Below are 14766 nucleotides of genomic sequence, written 5' to 3' on the forward strand. Positions count from 1 at the left end.
TGAATGTCAATCCAGACAAGTCATGCTCCTTCTCTGAGCCTTAGGTTTCTCATCTTAAAAACAGGAGGGTTGTATCAGATGGCTGGCTTTAGGTCTCTTTCAGCTCCAGATCATCTGTAGTTCTCAGTTTGGAGATGTTCTTACCCAGAGACTGTCAGAGGGCTCCTGGAATTCACTGCAAATTAATCTGACAGCACAGAGAAGGAGGCAGAAGATAAAGATCACAGACAAATGGAATACATAGAATGTGAATATTGTTTCCAAATGTGACTGTGTAACTACTGACATTTTCTCTTCTCCTATCCCTCCTCTCCTTTTCTCTTTTCTTCCTTCTCCTCCTCTGTTTCTGTCCCTCATGCAGATGCACCCTCAGCAGGTGGTCGTTCCCTGGTTTTCCCTGGTTTTGCTGGCATCTCCCATCGTGGCCATATGGGAACTGGAGAAGAATGGTAACCAGCCTTTCCTGATTCTCTTCGAAGGTCCCAGGGTCTAAGCCAGGACTGTCAGGCAGTCCTGTTGAGAAGTTAGACTGAAATGGGCAGGCACTGGGGCTTCACTCTGGGATAACAGTGGCCCTCAGCCCTTGTTCCACCTTTGAGGATATCTGTATTGTATGGCTTGAGGGTATCTATATTGTTTGGCTCTCACATTAAATGTCAGAGAAGGAGCTTTTTGTGGAATATGGTAGGAAAAGAGGTACAGACTCTACCAGTGTTACTAAAAACCAGCTGTATCATATGATTAAGATTCCAAAGTGAGGGATTTGAAAAGCGTAAAAACTATGTCTTCCACTCCTCCATGCACTATCAGCCCCTCAGTTGGCACGGAGATGACTTAACTCTGACCAAGCACTTTGGGGAAAGCATGGGATTTTAGACCCACATTGACTTCCGTTCAGGACTGATTCTGCCACTTATTAGTTATGTGACCTTGAGCTGGGTCACCTCTGAGCCTGAGTTCCATCAAGTAAACTGAAGATTATGAAGTTATATCTACTACAAATATTATTAAATATACTAGTGAATACAGAAAGACAACTCGGCAGACGACGAAGTGACAGTGAATGTTAGCTAGTATTATTGTTTTGGTTGTTTAAAATAATGTGTCTGGTGATTCAAGGCCGTCTATTTATTATCCCAGTGATCAATAAAAATTATTAGTAGAATAATAGTTACTTATTATTAGAATAAGGGATTCCCTCTAGCCTTCTAGTGTCTCACACACAACAAATATGGATTAACAGATTGTTAGCTGTTCCTGAAAAGCCCTCAGATATTTCTCCTTGATGTCAATGTAATAACATAGACAATAACTGTCTTTAATTGTATAATAATGTTTATTGAGAACAGCATCTCATTTAATTCTCACAACAACTATAAGAGATAGGAAATGTTTATACCCCATTTTACAGATGTTAAAAGTAGAGGCTGTAGAGATTAAGTAACTTACCAAATTTCACCCAGTAAGGGTGGAACAAGATCTTGACCCCAATTCTGTCTCACTTCAGTGCTTATGCACTGAAGTATTTGAAGAAGGTTTTACCAGAAGGACATGAAGCAATTGTTTCTTCTGTCCTCAGACAGCTGAGCAAGAGGAAATAGGCATGCATTTAAAATGAAGACATTGCAGCTGATCATGAGAAATCATCTTTCAGTATTGAGCAGAATACACTTCAATGGATCCCTGAAAGAAATCTGGGGCTCTTCCTCCATTCTTAAGAATTTATGGAAGACAAGGATCCAACCATCCCTACTTTGCCTCATGAGAGTCTGAGAGTTTTAGACCCCCCCTGAATAAAGAGAAAGGTCTGAGCCAGATGACTGTTCCAAACCCTTCCAACTCTGGGATTCTGAGCGAGCTCAGGAGGTATGGCCCTTGTATAGCCTGCCCTTAGTTACTTCTGATTTGGTAAACCACAGAAATTCCAGAAAGTCAAAGTGAGAAACTATGAGAGGGCATGCAACTCTGGCAATGAGACGAGATGCCGCCGGGCGCTAGGTTCTAGACACATCTCCTCGTGCAGCTGTTTCCCCTGCCCTTGGACAGGTGTCTTCGGCTTCTGAGTCTTAGTTGTGACAGGAAAATAGCCCTGCTGGTCAGTCACCAGTGTGACAGAGAAAGTCGAAGGTGCCATGTGGTTTTATATCGGCACAGCTGACCATTTTCAGAGCTGGGCCCCAGGTACTTTTACATCAGGTCTGTGTTACCCATTCAGTAATTATAAATCCCTTTGATGTCAAGTGGGAACTTTATATTCCACGACGATTCATATTGGGATGCCAAGCACAAGATCCAGCAGTGACAGAGCATTTAAGGACACTGGGTCAAGCTCTTAGATGAATTAGCTCTTGTAATCCACATCTCCACCTTCTGGAACAAGTTCTAATATGTTGCTTATTTTAAAGATGATGACACTCAAAGCTTAGAGTAATTGAATGCTTTGCCCAAGGCCACAGGCCAGTGTAAAAGATAGAGCTGAGTCTTAACCCAGACCTGTGTTGACTCCAATATCCGGGCTTTTAACTACCATGACTCTATACAGTGGGTTTCAGAATCATCTGCAGAGATTACAAACAGGTCACTGGACCCAGCTTAAAGTTCTTGATTCAGTAACTGAGAATTTGCAGCTCTAACAGAGTCCAATGTGATGCTGCTGCTGATAGTAGTTGGATGATCATGCATTGAGAACCACTACATTAAACAATTCTATTTAATTAATAATTGATGCATGAATGAATGAAGGTTTGATATGAAATACTCTGCAAAATACGATATTAGGCCATTCCTCAAGTGCCAGTTTAGATGCTGGTATTAAAGCTTCAGTGCAAAGGCCTGAGATGTAACTCTTGTGGTTCTAACTTGATGTAACCTTGCTTAACCTCTTGGTCTCAGTACCCTTCTCTGTAAAATGGGAAGACTAAGATCTATTGAACTGCCTCGTAAGAGTGTAAAGTAGCTTTTAAAAACATAGAGAGAATGAAAATCTCCATGGTGAGTTTCATGCAGTAAGAAATAAATCCTTCAGTCCCTGTGGAAAATTGGAAAGCAGTTTCTGGCACAGTTGTCTAACCTTTGGTCTGTGAATAACAATAACAACTAATTCTGAGTGACAGATTCTGTGCTAAGTGTTTTACATGCTTTTTTCATTTAATCCTCACAGCCAAACCTACAAGGCAGATACTATTGTTATTGTCATTTTACAGACAAGGAAACTGAGGTGCATGGTGATTAAGTATCTTTCTCAAAATTCCCCAGTCAGCTAGTGGGGACAGGATCTCAGTCCTCATCAGTCTTTTTCAGCACTTATTCTCTATGCACATGAATTGTGCTGGAAGTTTCCTATGTCCACCAAGACTTCGAGAAAGAATATTGTGCTATTTGCATTTTTTGGTGTATCAAGGTCTTCCCTATCTGCCAGTTAATCAGCCTAACAATCAGTCAGTGGCAGCTATTACAATCAGCTTCTCTCTTCCACAATTTTGAACCCAAGTGAAGCCTGATAACCTGAGGTCGTCTTCAGCAAGCATTTGCTGTTATTAGCAAGGTTGTGCTTCTGCCATTCAGATGCCCAGGTGATACAAAAAACACAGTCCAGTTCTCCAATCCCTGTGCTCTCCAGTTTATGTTGTAGAATTGGATTGGCATCCTGATGCTCCTGGAGAAACAGTGGTCCTCACGTGTGACACTCCTGAAGAGGACGGCATCACCTGGACCTCAGACCAGAGCAGTGAGATCTTGGGCTCTGGCAAAACCTTGACCATCCAAGTCAAAGAGTTTGGAGATGCTGGGCAGTACACCTGTCACAGAGGAGGCGAGGTTCTGAGTCGTTCACTCCTCCTGCTGCACAAAAAGGAAGATGGAATTTGGTCCACTGACATTTTAAAGGATCAGAAAGGTAATCCCATCCCCTTGGATGATGTCAGTTTTCTCTTTGGCTCCATAAGAGATTTTAAAAAAAATTAGAATTTAAAAGGCAAGACATGCTTAATATGGTTAATATAGTCATACCAAATCCCTTACTGAAACCACTCAAAACCTATATTTTCCTTTGCTTTCTTTTTCCTTTACTGGACACTTTGGATTATCCACCATCAAAATCTCCTGTTGAGAGAGTTTCAGAGGGAATCTAGATGCTTTTCCTGAGGTTCTTTTCGAATAGCAGTGATATGATTGGATGACTAATGGAAGTTAATTAACATGCGGTGTGCATAACTCAACCCTTGGCTGATAGCCTTGAAAGAAATTAATACCTCCCTCTGGTATGTTAGGTGTGTAGTATAATCAACAGAATCAACATCCTCTTGGGACCTTCCCAGTCCTCGCTGAACTGCCTGCCAGGGGAACAGCAGCATTTGCCAAGGACATAAATGGAAAATCTTCACTCTTATACCATACGGTGGTCTATAATTTATGGCAGTAAAATCTGTGCAATTTTAAAAGAAAATCCCTAAATATTGAATTTTTTCCTTTTCAAATCCAGAACCCAAAGCTAAGAGTTTTTTAAAATGTGAGGCAAAGGATTATTCTGGACACTTCACCTGCTGGTGGCTGACAGCAATCAGTACTGATTTGAAATTCAGTGTCAAAAGCAGCAGAGGGTAAGTGAAACCACTGGGGTTTCTCAGCATTTCTCTTGAACTTTCTTATTAAGAAAATAAAGGCAACCTAGCAATGGCCTATCAGTTAATGAGAAGGGAGAAAATAAAATCAATCCTATGTTTTTAACCACCCCCTCCCACATATATACACCCTTTCCTAAATTAGGAAAAGAACATGAAGCTTTATGCTAATTGCCTGGATAAATGTAAGCATTAGAACAGGATATTATTGGGGCTTGGAATAGCCTCTGCTATGTATGAACCCACATAACCAAATTGCCTGGCAATGCTTCATTAAGGCTCATAGCACCACAGGGAGAGAATAAAAGCAGAAATCAAAGCTCTGAAGGACTTGCCAAAACTGCACCTTGAGTCAAAAATAGGAACAAGAGCCCTAGGGCATGGATCTTGTAAGCCCTGAGACCAACTCCAAAAGCTCTGTGAAGCTTCCAGAAATTTTCCCAGGGCCACTTCAACTCCTTTTTCTTCTGCTGATACTACTAATCTGAAGTTCACCGTTTGTCCAGTGCATTTGGACTTACCCCAATAAACCAATTCCCTTGGTATGGAACCTTCATTAGCCCTCTATAGCCCAATATAGGCTAACGGAACAAACCCTAAGTGATCACCCTGGCCTGGCCACTATTTAACTGAGTAAACCATTGGAGTCTTACTATCCCATCTTTAAAATGAAAATGCTTACTAAAGAAATGCTTATACAAGTGCACAGAGACATAGATGCAAGGGTTCATCGTGATGTTCTTGGTAATCTGCAGGGCAAAGGTTAAACAGTAAGGTACGTTACACCTCTGTTATCGTGCAGTCTTCAAAATGAATAACCCAATCCATGTCGTGTGTCATGGAGTACTCCATACGTTCAAAAGGGGGAAAGATGGTTGCAAAATTATATACATACATATGTATGTATGTAAATAAGGGTGTCCCTGGTGGCTCGGTGGTAAAGAATCTGCCTGCCAAACAGGAGATGCGGGCTTGATCCCTGGGTCAGAAAGATTCCCTAGAGAAGGAAATGGCAATCCACTCCAGCATTCTGGCCTGGAAAATTCCATGAACAGAGGAGCCTGGCAGGCTACAGTCCATGGGGTCACAAAAGAGTCGAGCACAACTTAGCAACTAAACAACAATATATATAATAATATGTTAGAATTTTAAAACTGATAAAATACATATTTTATATGTATATATAATTTGATCCTTTTTCATAAAAATAAAACTGATATATGTATATATAGACAAATACATGTATATGCATATATGTGTGTGCATGCTAAGTCACTTCAGTGGTGTCCAACTTTTTGCAACCCCGTGAACTATAGCCCACCAGGCTCCTCTGTCCATGTGATTCTCCAGGCAAGAATACTGGAGGGGTTGCCATGCCCTCCTCCAGGGGATCTTCCCAACCCAGGGATTGAACCTGCGTCTCTTACGTCTCCTGCATTGGCAGACAGGTTCTTTACCACTAGCACCACCTGGAAAGTCCTTATGTATACATACATGTGGATAAATGATTGCTTTGAATATTCATAGACTAGTGTCTGGAGGGATACAACAAGCCAGGAAAAGTATTTGTATTCATATCTAGGGCATGAGATTATGGTTAAAAGGGAGACAAGTTAAAAGAGGCATACACATTTCATTTATACACCATCTTTATCTTCTTAATAATAGGTATGTATTGATTTTTGTTATTAAAATCAGGAAAATGAATTAAAATGTTTAATAAAGAGATTTAACCAGGAGCTTTGGATCCAAAAATTTTCAGATTCATTTAGGCCAGAGGTATATAAGTGCAGAGTTGTTTCTAAATCATTTGTACTACTTTTCGAAGCAACACTTGGTCTCGTGGGGAGAGCAGTTGCTATCCCCTTGAGAGAAATCAAACCAACTGGAGAAATTGCATCCTCGGACAGATGTCTGGCTACAACGGCTAGCAACTCGCCCACAGTCGTGTGATACAGGATAACTTGTCTTTGATTTCAGCTCCTCTGACCCCCGAGGGGTGACGTGCGGAGCAGCGTCGCTCTCAGCAGAGAAGGTCAGCGTGGACCACAGGGAGTATAAGAAGTACACAGTGGCGTGTCAGGAGGGCAGCGCCTGCCCAGCCGCCGAGGAGAGCCTGCCCATTGAGGTCGTGGTGGAAGCTGTGCACAAGCTCAAGTATGAAAACTACACCAGCAGCTTCTTCATCAGGGACATCAGTGAGTCTGCTTGATTGTATGTTGCTTAATCAGGATGATGCCTTTCATCATATGTTCACAGTGCAGTGGGGTGAGGGTTTATACGTGCATTATCTCTTACTCTTCACCTCCACCCCAAAATAACTACAATGTAGATACAATTAATGCTTTTAAGGAAGAGGAAACTGAGTCCTGGCTAGGTTAAACAATTTGCCCCAGATCTAGCAATTCAGACCTAGACTGCCTCATAAAAAGCAGGCTTCTTGTTACGCTTCTGTTCTGCCCAAGCACTTTCCATGATGAATCCAAGAGCAGTCCCTCAAGCATAATATTCATATGCAGAACCAGAGCTTCCCCTCCTAATTGCAATTATTCCCAACTAGTCTTTCTCTAGCATTTGAAAGAGACTTCTTTATAAATTGGCAGATGGAGATTTTGCCATTTGTCATATCTTTCATCGTTTATAAACTGAACATGCATCATGACATAAAATGTGATAGAATCACAGAAACTACTCTAGCATTTATGGAGTGACTGCCTTTGGTGGGAAGGAGAGGGTCTTATTCATGTGAAGTGGCCAGGGAAGGTCTCTGTGAGGAGGTGGCATTATCTGAGTCCTACACGACTGAGCGACTGAACTGAACTGAACTGCAAGGAAACAAGATGTCATTGTGTTAAGAAAGAGGAAAGAGTATTTGTGGAATATCTAGGAGCCTTTCATCTTTCTGTGGAGAGGTGCTGGGTCCAGATGTTTCAAGCCCATTCTGTGGACTCCCTCTCCTCCCTACACCCTTCTAGAAGAAGTCATGTCATTTGAGGACAGAGTCTTTCTGACACTCAGGGCTGTGCTTTCTGTGCACAGTCCAGTGGCTGGCACATAACGAGGGCTTTTTATTGAATGAATGTGTGACTGAGCATTGAGACAAGTTAGCTTAACTGCCACAGGACAAGTCAGTGTCAGCTTCCGTGAAAAGGCTAAGGAGAGAGCACTAAGTGGGAATCTCTCATCTAGTCCCCAGCAAGAGGCGCCGCCCTTTCTGAGTTCGGTGCAGAGGGGAATGATTGTAGAGAGGATGGTCCTTCGCTGCCAGCCCAGATGTAAGTCTTGTTGTCTCTGAGATCTTTCCATACAGAGGTGGTTCCACCCCCCAGGCCTGTATAACTGCACAGTGATGAGCAGGATTCTGAGCCAAAGCAGCAGTTGGTGGGGACTGCCTTCCACAGTCATCATCATGAGCATCACCTGCAGGGGTGACTCATGTCTGTCAACCAGGAGATCAGAAAAGTTCAGTAACTGTTATATGGACCTAGGCTCAGAGCTGGTCAACAGCCAAAGTAGGGTCAGAAGCCAAAACTACCTTACCCCAAAGCCCCACTTGGAAAATAAATGTTTCTCTCTCTTCTACAGTCAAACCAGACCCACCCAAGAACCTGCAACTGAGACCATTAAAGAATTCTCGGCAAGTGGAGGTCAGCTGGGAGTACCCTGACACGTGGAGCACCCCACATTCCTACTTCTCCCTGACGTTTTGTGTTCAGGTCCAGGGAAAGAACAAGAGAGAAAAGGTAAGATGTGATTCAGGTGCCGTCTGTTCTGTAGTCAGGTTTACGTAGGCCCACATCGTGGAGAAGATTAATAATGCTACTAACAGCTAATGTTCAGTTGGTACTTTCTATGTGCCTGAAACTCTGCTGAGGGCTTTCCCTGCGTATCTCACTTAATTCTCACAGTAACCCCAGAAAGGTCGGCAGTGTTACGTGTGCCACTTCACTAGTGAAGACTTTGATGCTCAAAGAGGTGGAGTGACATGCCCAAGGTCACCCAGTTAAGAAGTGGCAGAACCGGGACACAAACTCAGTCTCCAGGACACAAAGGCCATGCGCTTAAGACCCTACTGCCACCAGTATGGTTGATCATTCATTTTTGCTCTCAGAATTGGCCTCGATATAGAAAATCTGGGCTCTAGGAGCCTAAAATAATTGTTTCTAATGAATGAATATAATGGGTGATAGAACATTCATGCTATGTTTCCTCTAAAGTATTAGATAATTCCTAGCTTGTGACATTATCTTATTGAACAGAATGTTGTCTCAGACATTGGCTTTCAAACTTCCTTGCCTGAGCATCATAATCTCAAGTTCCTAGGGGCCCTTTTATGGATCCAAAGACTCCTTGGACCCCAATTTTAGAAATCACTAGATAAAGGCCTTATTCAGTATAGTGTTCATATGTGATAGAAATTCGATGATTCAGGAACTCCCTGAGAATTGTTTTCTGGAAAATAAGGGCTATTCAGGAGTAGATTTTACCTAGATCTTATTTAAAATCTTGCTATGTGCTTCTCAATATATTATTAATATACAGTATTAATAGGTAGTAGTATTTACAGAGCATTTTCTACATGATTAAATACTTTGTTACTTTAACTTTTATAAAATTCTATAATGGAGTGATTATTATGATTATCTCTCTTTTATAAATAAGGAACTGAGACACAGAAAGACTAAGACATTTTCCTATGGCCACATAGCTAATAAACAGCAATGCCTGGGTTTGAACAAAGATATTTCTGATAAAAGGATCAGACTATATAATTTCAGAATATCCAGGGGACAGCTAGAAGAAATCTTTCTCACCCCGCCGCTGGCCTAGTACTAGAGTGAGTGCACATGGGGCCTTCAAGCTGGGCAACTGTGCTGAAAAAATGAAGCCCAAACCAATTTCTTCCTCCAGGCTTGGGCTTACAAAAGGTAGAAAAATCGTGTCTATGCTGAGAGCTTCTGTCAGTAGGTGGCGCAAGTTCTACATACGCCCTGTGAATTCCGAGAGCAGTGCCCTGAGACTAAAGTGTGGATGTTTTGGGAGACTGTACTTGCCAAAATATGTCCAGCCCACCTTGTGACTGCGTTGTCAAAAAGTTCCCTGTCTTTTGCAGAAACTCTTCGTGGACCAAACCTCAGCCAAAGTCACGTGCCACAAGGATGCCAACATCCGCGTGCAAGCCCGGGACCGCTACTACAGCTCATTCTGGAGTGAATGGGCATCTGTGTCCTGCAGTTAGGTGAGCAAGCCAGCAAAGCCCAGCCCAGACTTGTGCACTCAGTGTACCCACGGTCAGGACAATGGTGGGGATGGTGTGGGGCAGGAAGGGGGGGCAGTGCCCAACACACAGTCACCAGAGGTAGAAATGTATATTTGTTCATTAATGGGTGTTTATGTGATGCCCATGGTATTCCAAGCATAATGCTGAGCACAGGGACAATTCCATATAGAAAGCAGGCACAGGTCCCGCCCTTCCAGAAGGGAAGGCAAAGAGAGAGAAGCAGCCGAAACTCAGAGCACAGGTGGCCTGCAAGCTGTTTCCAGGAATTACAATCTTATCTGGCGATCCCTGGGGCCACTGAAGGGCTTTAAGCAAGGAAATGACATGATCAGAGAGATGGTCTTTTAAGAAAAGTCCCAAGAGAACCTCTGGCAAGTATAGTACCAGCAAATTCTTAGGCCACATAAGGAAGGGGAGTACCCTTCTGACATGGAATCCCCAAAACCCAACTGCCCAAATAATGTGTTGTGTGAAATAAGGATTTGCTACTGAATTTCGAATCCACATAGATGCTCGGCGTTCTTTTCCAGGTTCTAACCTCAGGATGAAACCTTGGAGGAAAAGTGGAAGACATTATGCTAAATTTTTAAAAGACATGATGGAACAGACCTTCCCAAAGATATTTTCTACCAATTTGCTTTTGTCTTTTAGGATTATAAAGATGTCTTTGCTGTATTTTTATATTTAAATGCTAAATGCCCACTGAAACAATCAGCTAATTTATTTATAGTGTTTCCAGCTAGCAGGTCACAGTTGACTTTTATGTTATTTAAATATTTAAGTAATTTATGTATTTATTAATTTATTACTGTTATTTAACATTTGTGTGCCAAGATATGTTTCATACACTCATGACCTGATATAAGGAATGGGCCTTATTATGCAAAATGTGAATTTATGTGCTATTTATACTGACAACTTTTCAATTGAGGCTGCAAGTGCATCAGTTTTATGACAACCAGTAAGAATACAATGTTCTGATGCCAGCACCATAATACATTTGTGATGGATTGGAACACTAGAGATAGTTAGAGACATGAACACACAAACTGAGAAGGTCCTAGACAACAGATATTCGTTCTCGTGTCCATGAAGACTTCCTTGAAGTGGTGGTGATAACTCAGGGCTTTTTGCACCTCTAAGCAAGTTTAGTCTTTGGATGCCTGAACTTAGAATTTAAAAAGATGATTGAAATTGAAATTCAGCTTCAGCCTTTCTGGCAGCCCCCACCGCCTTCTATCTGTAAGACTTAGGAGAGTGATATGGAGAAATCCTTAGTGTCTGGAACATACAAAGAACTTACAATTCAAGAGAGAAGACAAGTGTAGCTATGGCTAAGGACATAAAATTGTCAGAATTGCCAGTTGTTCCTTAATAGCCACACAAAGAAGCAGACAGATGCAGAGAAAACAGCCAAGAATCTCTTACTTGTCAGCATGAGGGAATATGACAAGCGAATATAACCAGAAAGTGCCAAGCCATTAAAATGATACTTTTAAGTAATGAATGTACTTTCTGTAAAATGACTCCATTTGTTTTCTGTTTATTTATTTTTATATTCTGACGGTGAACTAATAAAAATATAATTCTTCTTTGCAATAATATTTTGGAATTTCTCAGTTGACTGGGTATGCCGTTCCCACGTTGATCAAGGCTGCATTATTTTTCCCCTGTCGTTGAAGAATACCCCAACTCGGAGCAATTTCGTTTCTGGTTTTGCAGAATGGACCCCTTCCCTTATAGGAAAGTCAGTGTCTTGCTGAGCTCAGGAAGTGTCCCTGCGGTCTGACCACAGGGGACTCTGTGAGGGCACTCAACTGCATCATGCCCCTTCAGGGATGGGATATTCTTGCTTCACCTTCTAACCTGGAATCGATCCTACTGGTTTCCAAAGCATCATGAAAAAAATTTTCCCAACTGGTAGAGCCATGGGCAGCCCATCCCATAAGTCCAGCTCCGATGTTTATTGAGGGTTTACAGTGTGTCTGGCCAACTGCTTGGGCCCTGGGGTTGAGCAGTTCCAAAAATGTTTGTGTTGCTGCCCCCAAACAGTGCCCACTCCTGGCAAAGCTTATAAGACTAAGATGAAAAGTTAACTTCAACACCACTAAGTGCTAATATGTTCGCTGTATATGGCGCCCTGGGGTAAGAATGAAGATGGATCAGTATAATCTGGAGTCACCCAAGAAGGCTTGATGGAGAAGGGGATGTGCCTACTCTGGGCTCAAAGAATGGCCAGGGCCTGCCAGTTCCTCTTTGGTTCCTCCCGTGGAAAGAACAAGTGGTGGAGTTAAAGAGAATAGTATCCATTCTCTATCTTCAAAAGCCACATGTACACATCTGGCTCCCCGGCAAGGTAATTATAATAGGGATGTTTATTTACATTCCTTATTTTAAGTGTCCCCTGAACCCCCAACTTCACCACTCTCCTGGTCTGGACAGATTTTGTGAAGTTTCTATCATCTTAATCCAACATTTGAAACATATCATCTTGTGTGATAAGCCCACTCTTGATAGCACATGATTGGTTAATAATAACTATATGTATCCTCCTGAATACCTTTCATCTAGAGATACCAAAACACTTACTGGGCACTTAATGAACAACACTAACCAAGAAAAATATAATTACCCCTTAACAGCACAGAGACATGGGGACCTATCCCAAAACTTCCGGCCAGCCTGAGGCACTGCTCAGGTGTCCTGGTTCCACCAATGCCCAGTGCTTTCCTAACGCAACCTCTTGCTACTGCTACTGCTAAGTCACTTCAGTCGTGTCCGACTCTGTGCGACCCCATGGACGGCAGCCCACTAGGCTCCGCCATCCCTGGGATTCTCCAGGCAAGAACACTGGAGTGGGTTGCCATTTCCTTCTCCAACGTGTGAAAGTGAAAAGTGAAAGTGAAGTTGCTCAGTCTTGTACGACTAGTAGCGACCCCATGGACTGTAGCCCACCAGGCTCCTCTGTCCATAGGATTTTCTAGGCAAGAGTACCGGAGTGGCTTGCCATTGCCTTCTCTTAGCAGTTGATTAACTTCAGTTACATATAAGCTATGGAGAGTTTTCCTCTTTGAAAGATACTCTCTGGGACAGTCCTTTTTATTGGGAAAATAGCCACTACAAATTCATCAAATGTCCCAGTAAAAAGCTCAGGATGGGGAACCCAGAGCCTGGGTCCTGAGCCTGGCCAGCCCTGCTGTGTGACCATGTGACCTTTGGCAGAGCACCAGACACAATCAGTTCTCACTCCCAGAGGCCCTTTCCCCTCATAGACCTCCTCAGCTCAAAGGTTGGGAAGCTAAGTAATCACTTTTCCAGTTGCCTTTTCTTCTGAGCAAGGCCATGAGACCCAGTTCTGGCCCATGAAGTAGAAGAAAACTCTTCTGGGTGTTTACCTGATTTAAAAAACCAGAGCCATGGCTAGTATCTCCCTTCCCCTCCTTCTTCCTCTCTTGAGCAGATGAAATTTAAGACGTTTCAAAGGATACCTTGAACCCAGGATAGAAACCATCATGCTAAAACAGTAAAGAGAAAAAGACTCTGAGACCCGAGTGACATCATCAAGGAGCTGAACCAACCCAGACTTACTGTTGTATTAGAAAAGCAGACCCGTTTGTGTGGTTTTTTAATTCTGGAAAAATACATACAACATAAAATTTACCATTTTAACCATTTTTAGGTGCAGAGTTCAATAATATTAACTACAGTCACACTATCTTGCAACCATCACCACTATTCAGCTCCAGAACTTACTCTTCTTCTGAGGCTCTGTACCCATTAAACAACTCTGTTTTTAAAATAGAAAATGAATAAACTGAAAATTAAATAAAGACATCCTCCTAAACATTCAGATCCCCATCTACAGGAGGCTGTTGGCCAAGTCAGATAAAGGAGCCAGGTCAGCACAGGAAGGAACTGGCATCAGAAAATCTGGTTCTACTCCTTACAGTTGGCACAACCCTGGGGAGGCCCTGGAGGACTTGATCCTAATGATGCCAGGTGGGATCCTGGTAATACACTACCTAGCCTGGTAGGGTTGCCATGGTCAGGAAGCCTGCTTCAAGGGCAGCCTGAGTGTCAGCAGGATTCACATGGTGGGGTGCAAGAGGAGAAGATGAGGGGTTACCTCTTGAGGGTTAAGAGCACTATGAAATGAGGTCATCAGTTTATCGTGATCAGTACAGTACCCGGTCTACCATAAGCACCCAGGAAATGGAAGCTGTTTCCACTGACCAGCTCTGTGATCTTGAGCAAGTTACTTAAGAACCTCAAGCCTCAGTAAAATGAGATAATGAAGGTTCCTATCTCACAGGGAAGTTGTGAGGATTAAATGGAATAACACTCAGAAAATGCTTAGAAGAATACCTGATCCATAGAAGTACTCAATAAGTTTGTTGTTAATATTCTTACCATATTACTTATCACCTGAAAGAAGCATAATTTATCACTCGTGCTTTTGGGAGGTGGTGAGATGGAGGAGTCATTGTTAGGAGGCCCTGATGTCTCTAAGAACTAGGTTGGGATGGAGGCAGTATTAATCAGCCAGTGGGGAAGAAAGAGGCAGTTCAGCCCCTTGAGACTGAAAACAGTCTTCAGTGTAGAATCCCTTTCTTATAAATAAAGTTGCAAAAACATCCCCATCGGGGAAACCAAGATGCAATGAAAGCAGTTGCTGCCCTCAGGGATTGTATTCTAGTGAGAGAGAAATGAGCCAAATGCAGCGACTATATTAAAATACAGGCTAGCTAGCATAAGAGCACGCACACCCTAAAAATTTCTTTTTATAAAGGTTTACAGCTTCTAGGAAGAGCCTGTCATTCCTTTTCACCTTCCTGGATGCAATAATTTGGCGTAAACCTACCAATA

At 42.5% G+C, this 14766-nt stretch overlaps 1 protein-coding gene across 1 annotated transcript; it reads left to right on the top strand.

Moving 5' to 3' along the window:
- The first annotated feature begins 219 nt into the window (after nucleotides 1-219).
- IL12B (interleukin 12B) lies at nucleotides 220-11485 on the top strand. The gene is made up of 7 exons (XM_055430049.2): nucleotides 220-449; nucleotides 3620-3895; nucleotides 4481-4598; nucleotides 6600-6817; nucleotides 8205-8362; nucleotides 9733-9858; nucleotides 10431-11485. Exons 1-6 carry the CDS (start codon nucleotides 356-358, stop codon nucleotides 9856-9858), a joined length of 990 nt encoding a protein of 329 aa, XP_055286024.1. The 5' UTR covers nucleotides 220-355; the 3' UTR covers nucleotides 10431-11485.
- The last annotated feature ends 3281 nt before the right edge of the window (nucleotides 11486-14766 follow it).

The sequence above is a fragment of the Moschus berezovskii genome, chromosome 8, assembly GCF_049115385.1.
Source record: "Moschus berezovskii isolate FMDL1 chromosome 8, NW_MosBer_1.0, whole genome shotgun sequence".
Classification (NCBI taxonomy): domain Eukaryota; kingdom Metazoa; phylum Chordata; class Mammalia; order Artiodactyla; family Moschidae; genus Moschus; species Moschus berezovskii.

Bases quoted from the DNA above. Each gene is read 5' to 3' on its own strand.
- IL12B (XM_055430049.2), top strand. From the start codon at position 356: ATGCAGATGCACCCTCAGCAGGTGGTCGTTCCCTGGTTTTCCCTGGTT. The intron at 3,896-4,480 runs GTAATCCCATCC...TTTCAAATCCAG, and splicing joins CATTTTAAAGGATCAGAAAG to AACCCAAAGCTAAGAGTTTT. The intron at 6,818-8,204 runs GTGAGTCTGCTT...TCTCTTCTACAG, and splicing joins CTTCTTCATCAGGGACATCA to TCAAACCAGACCCACCCAAG.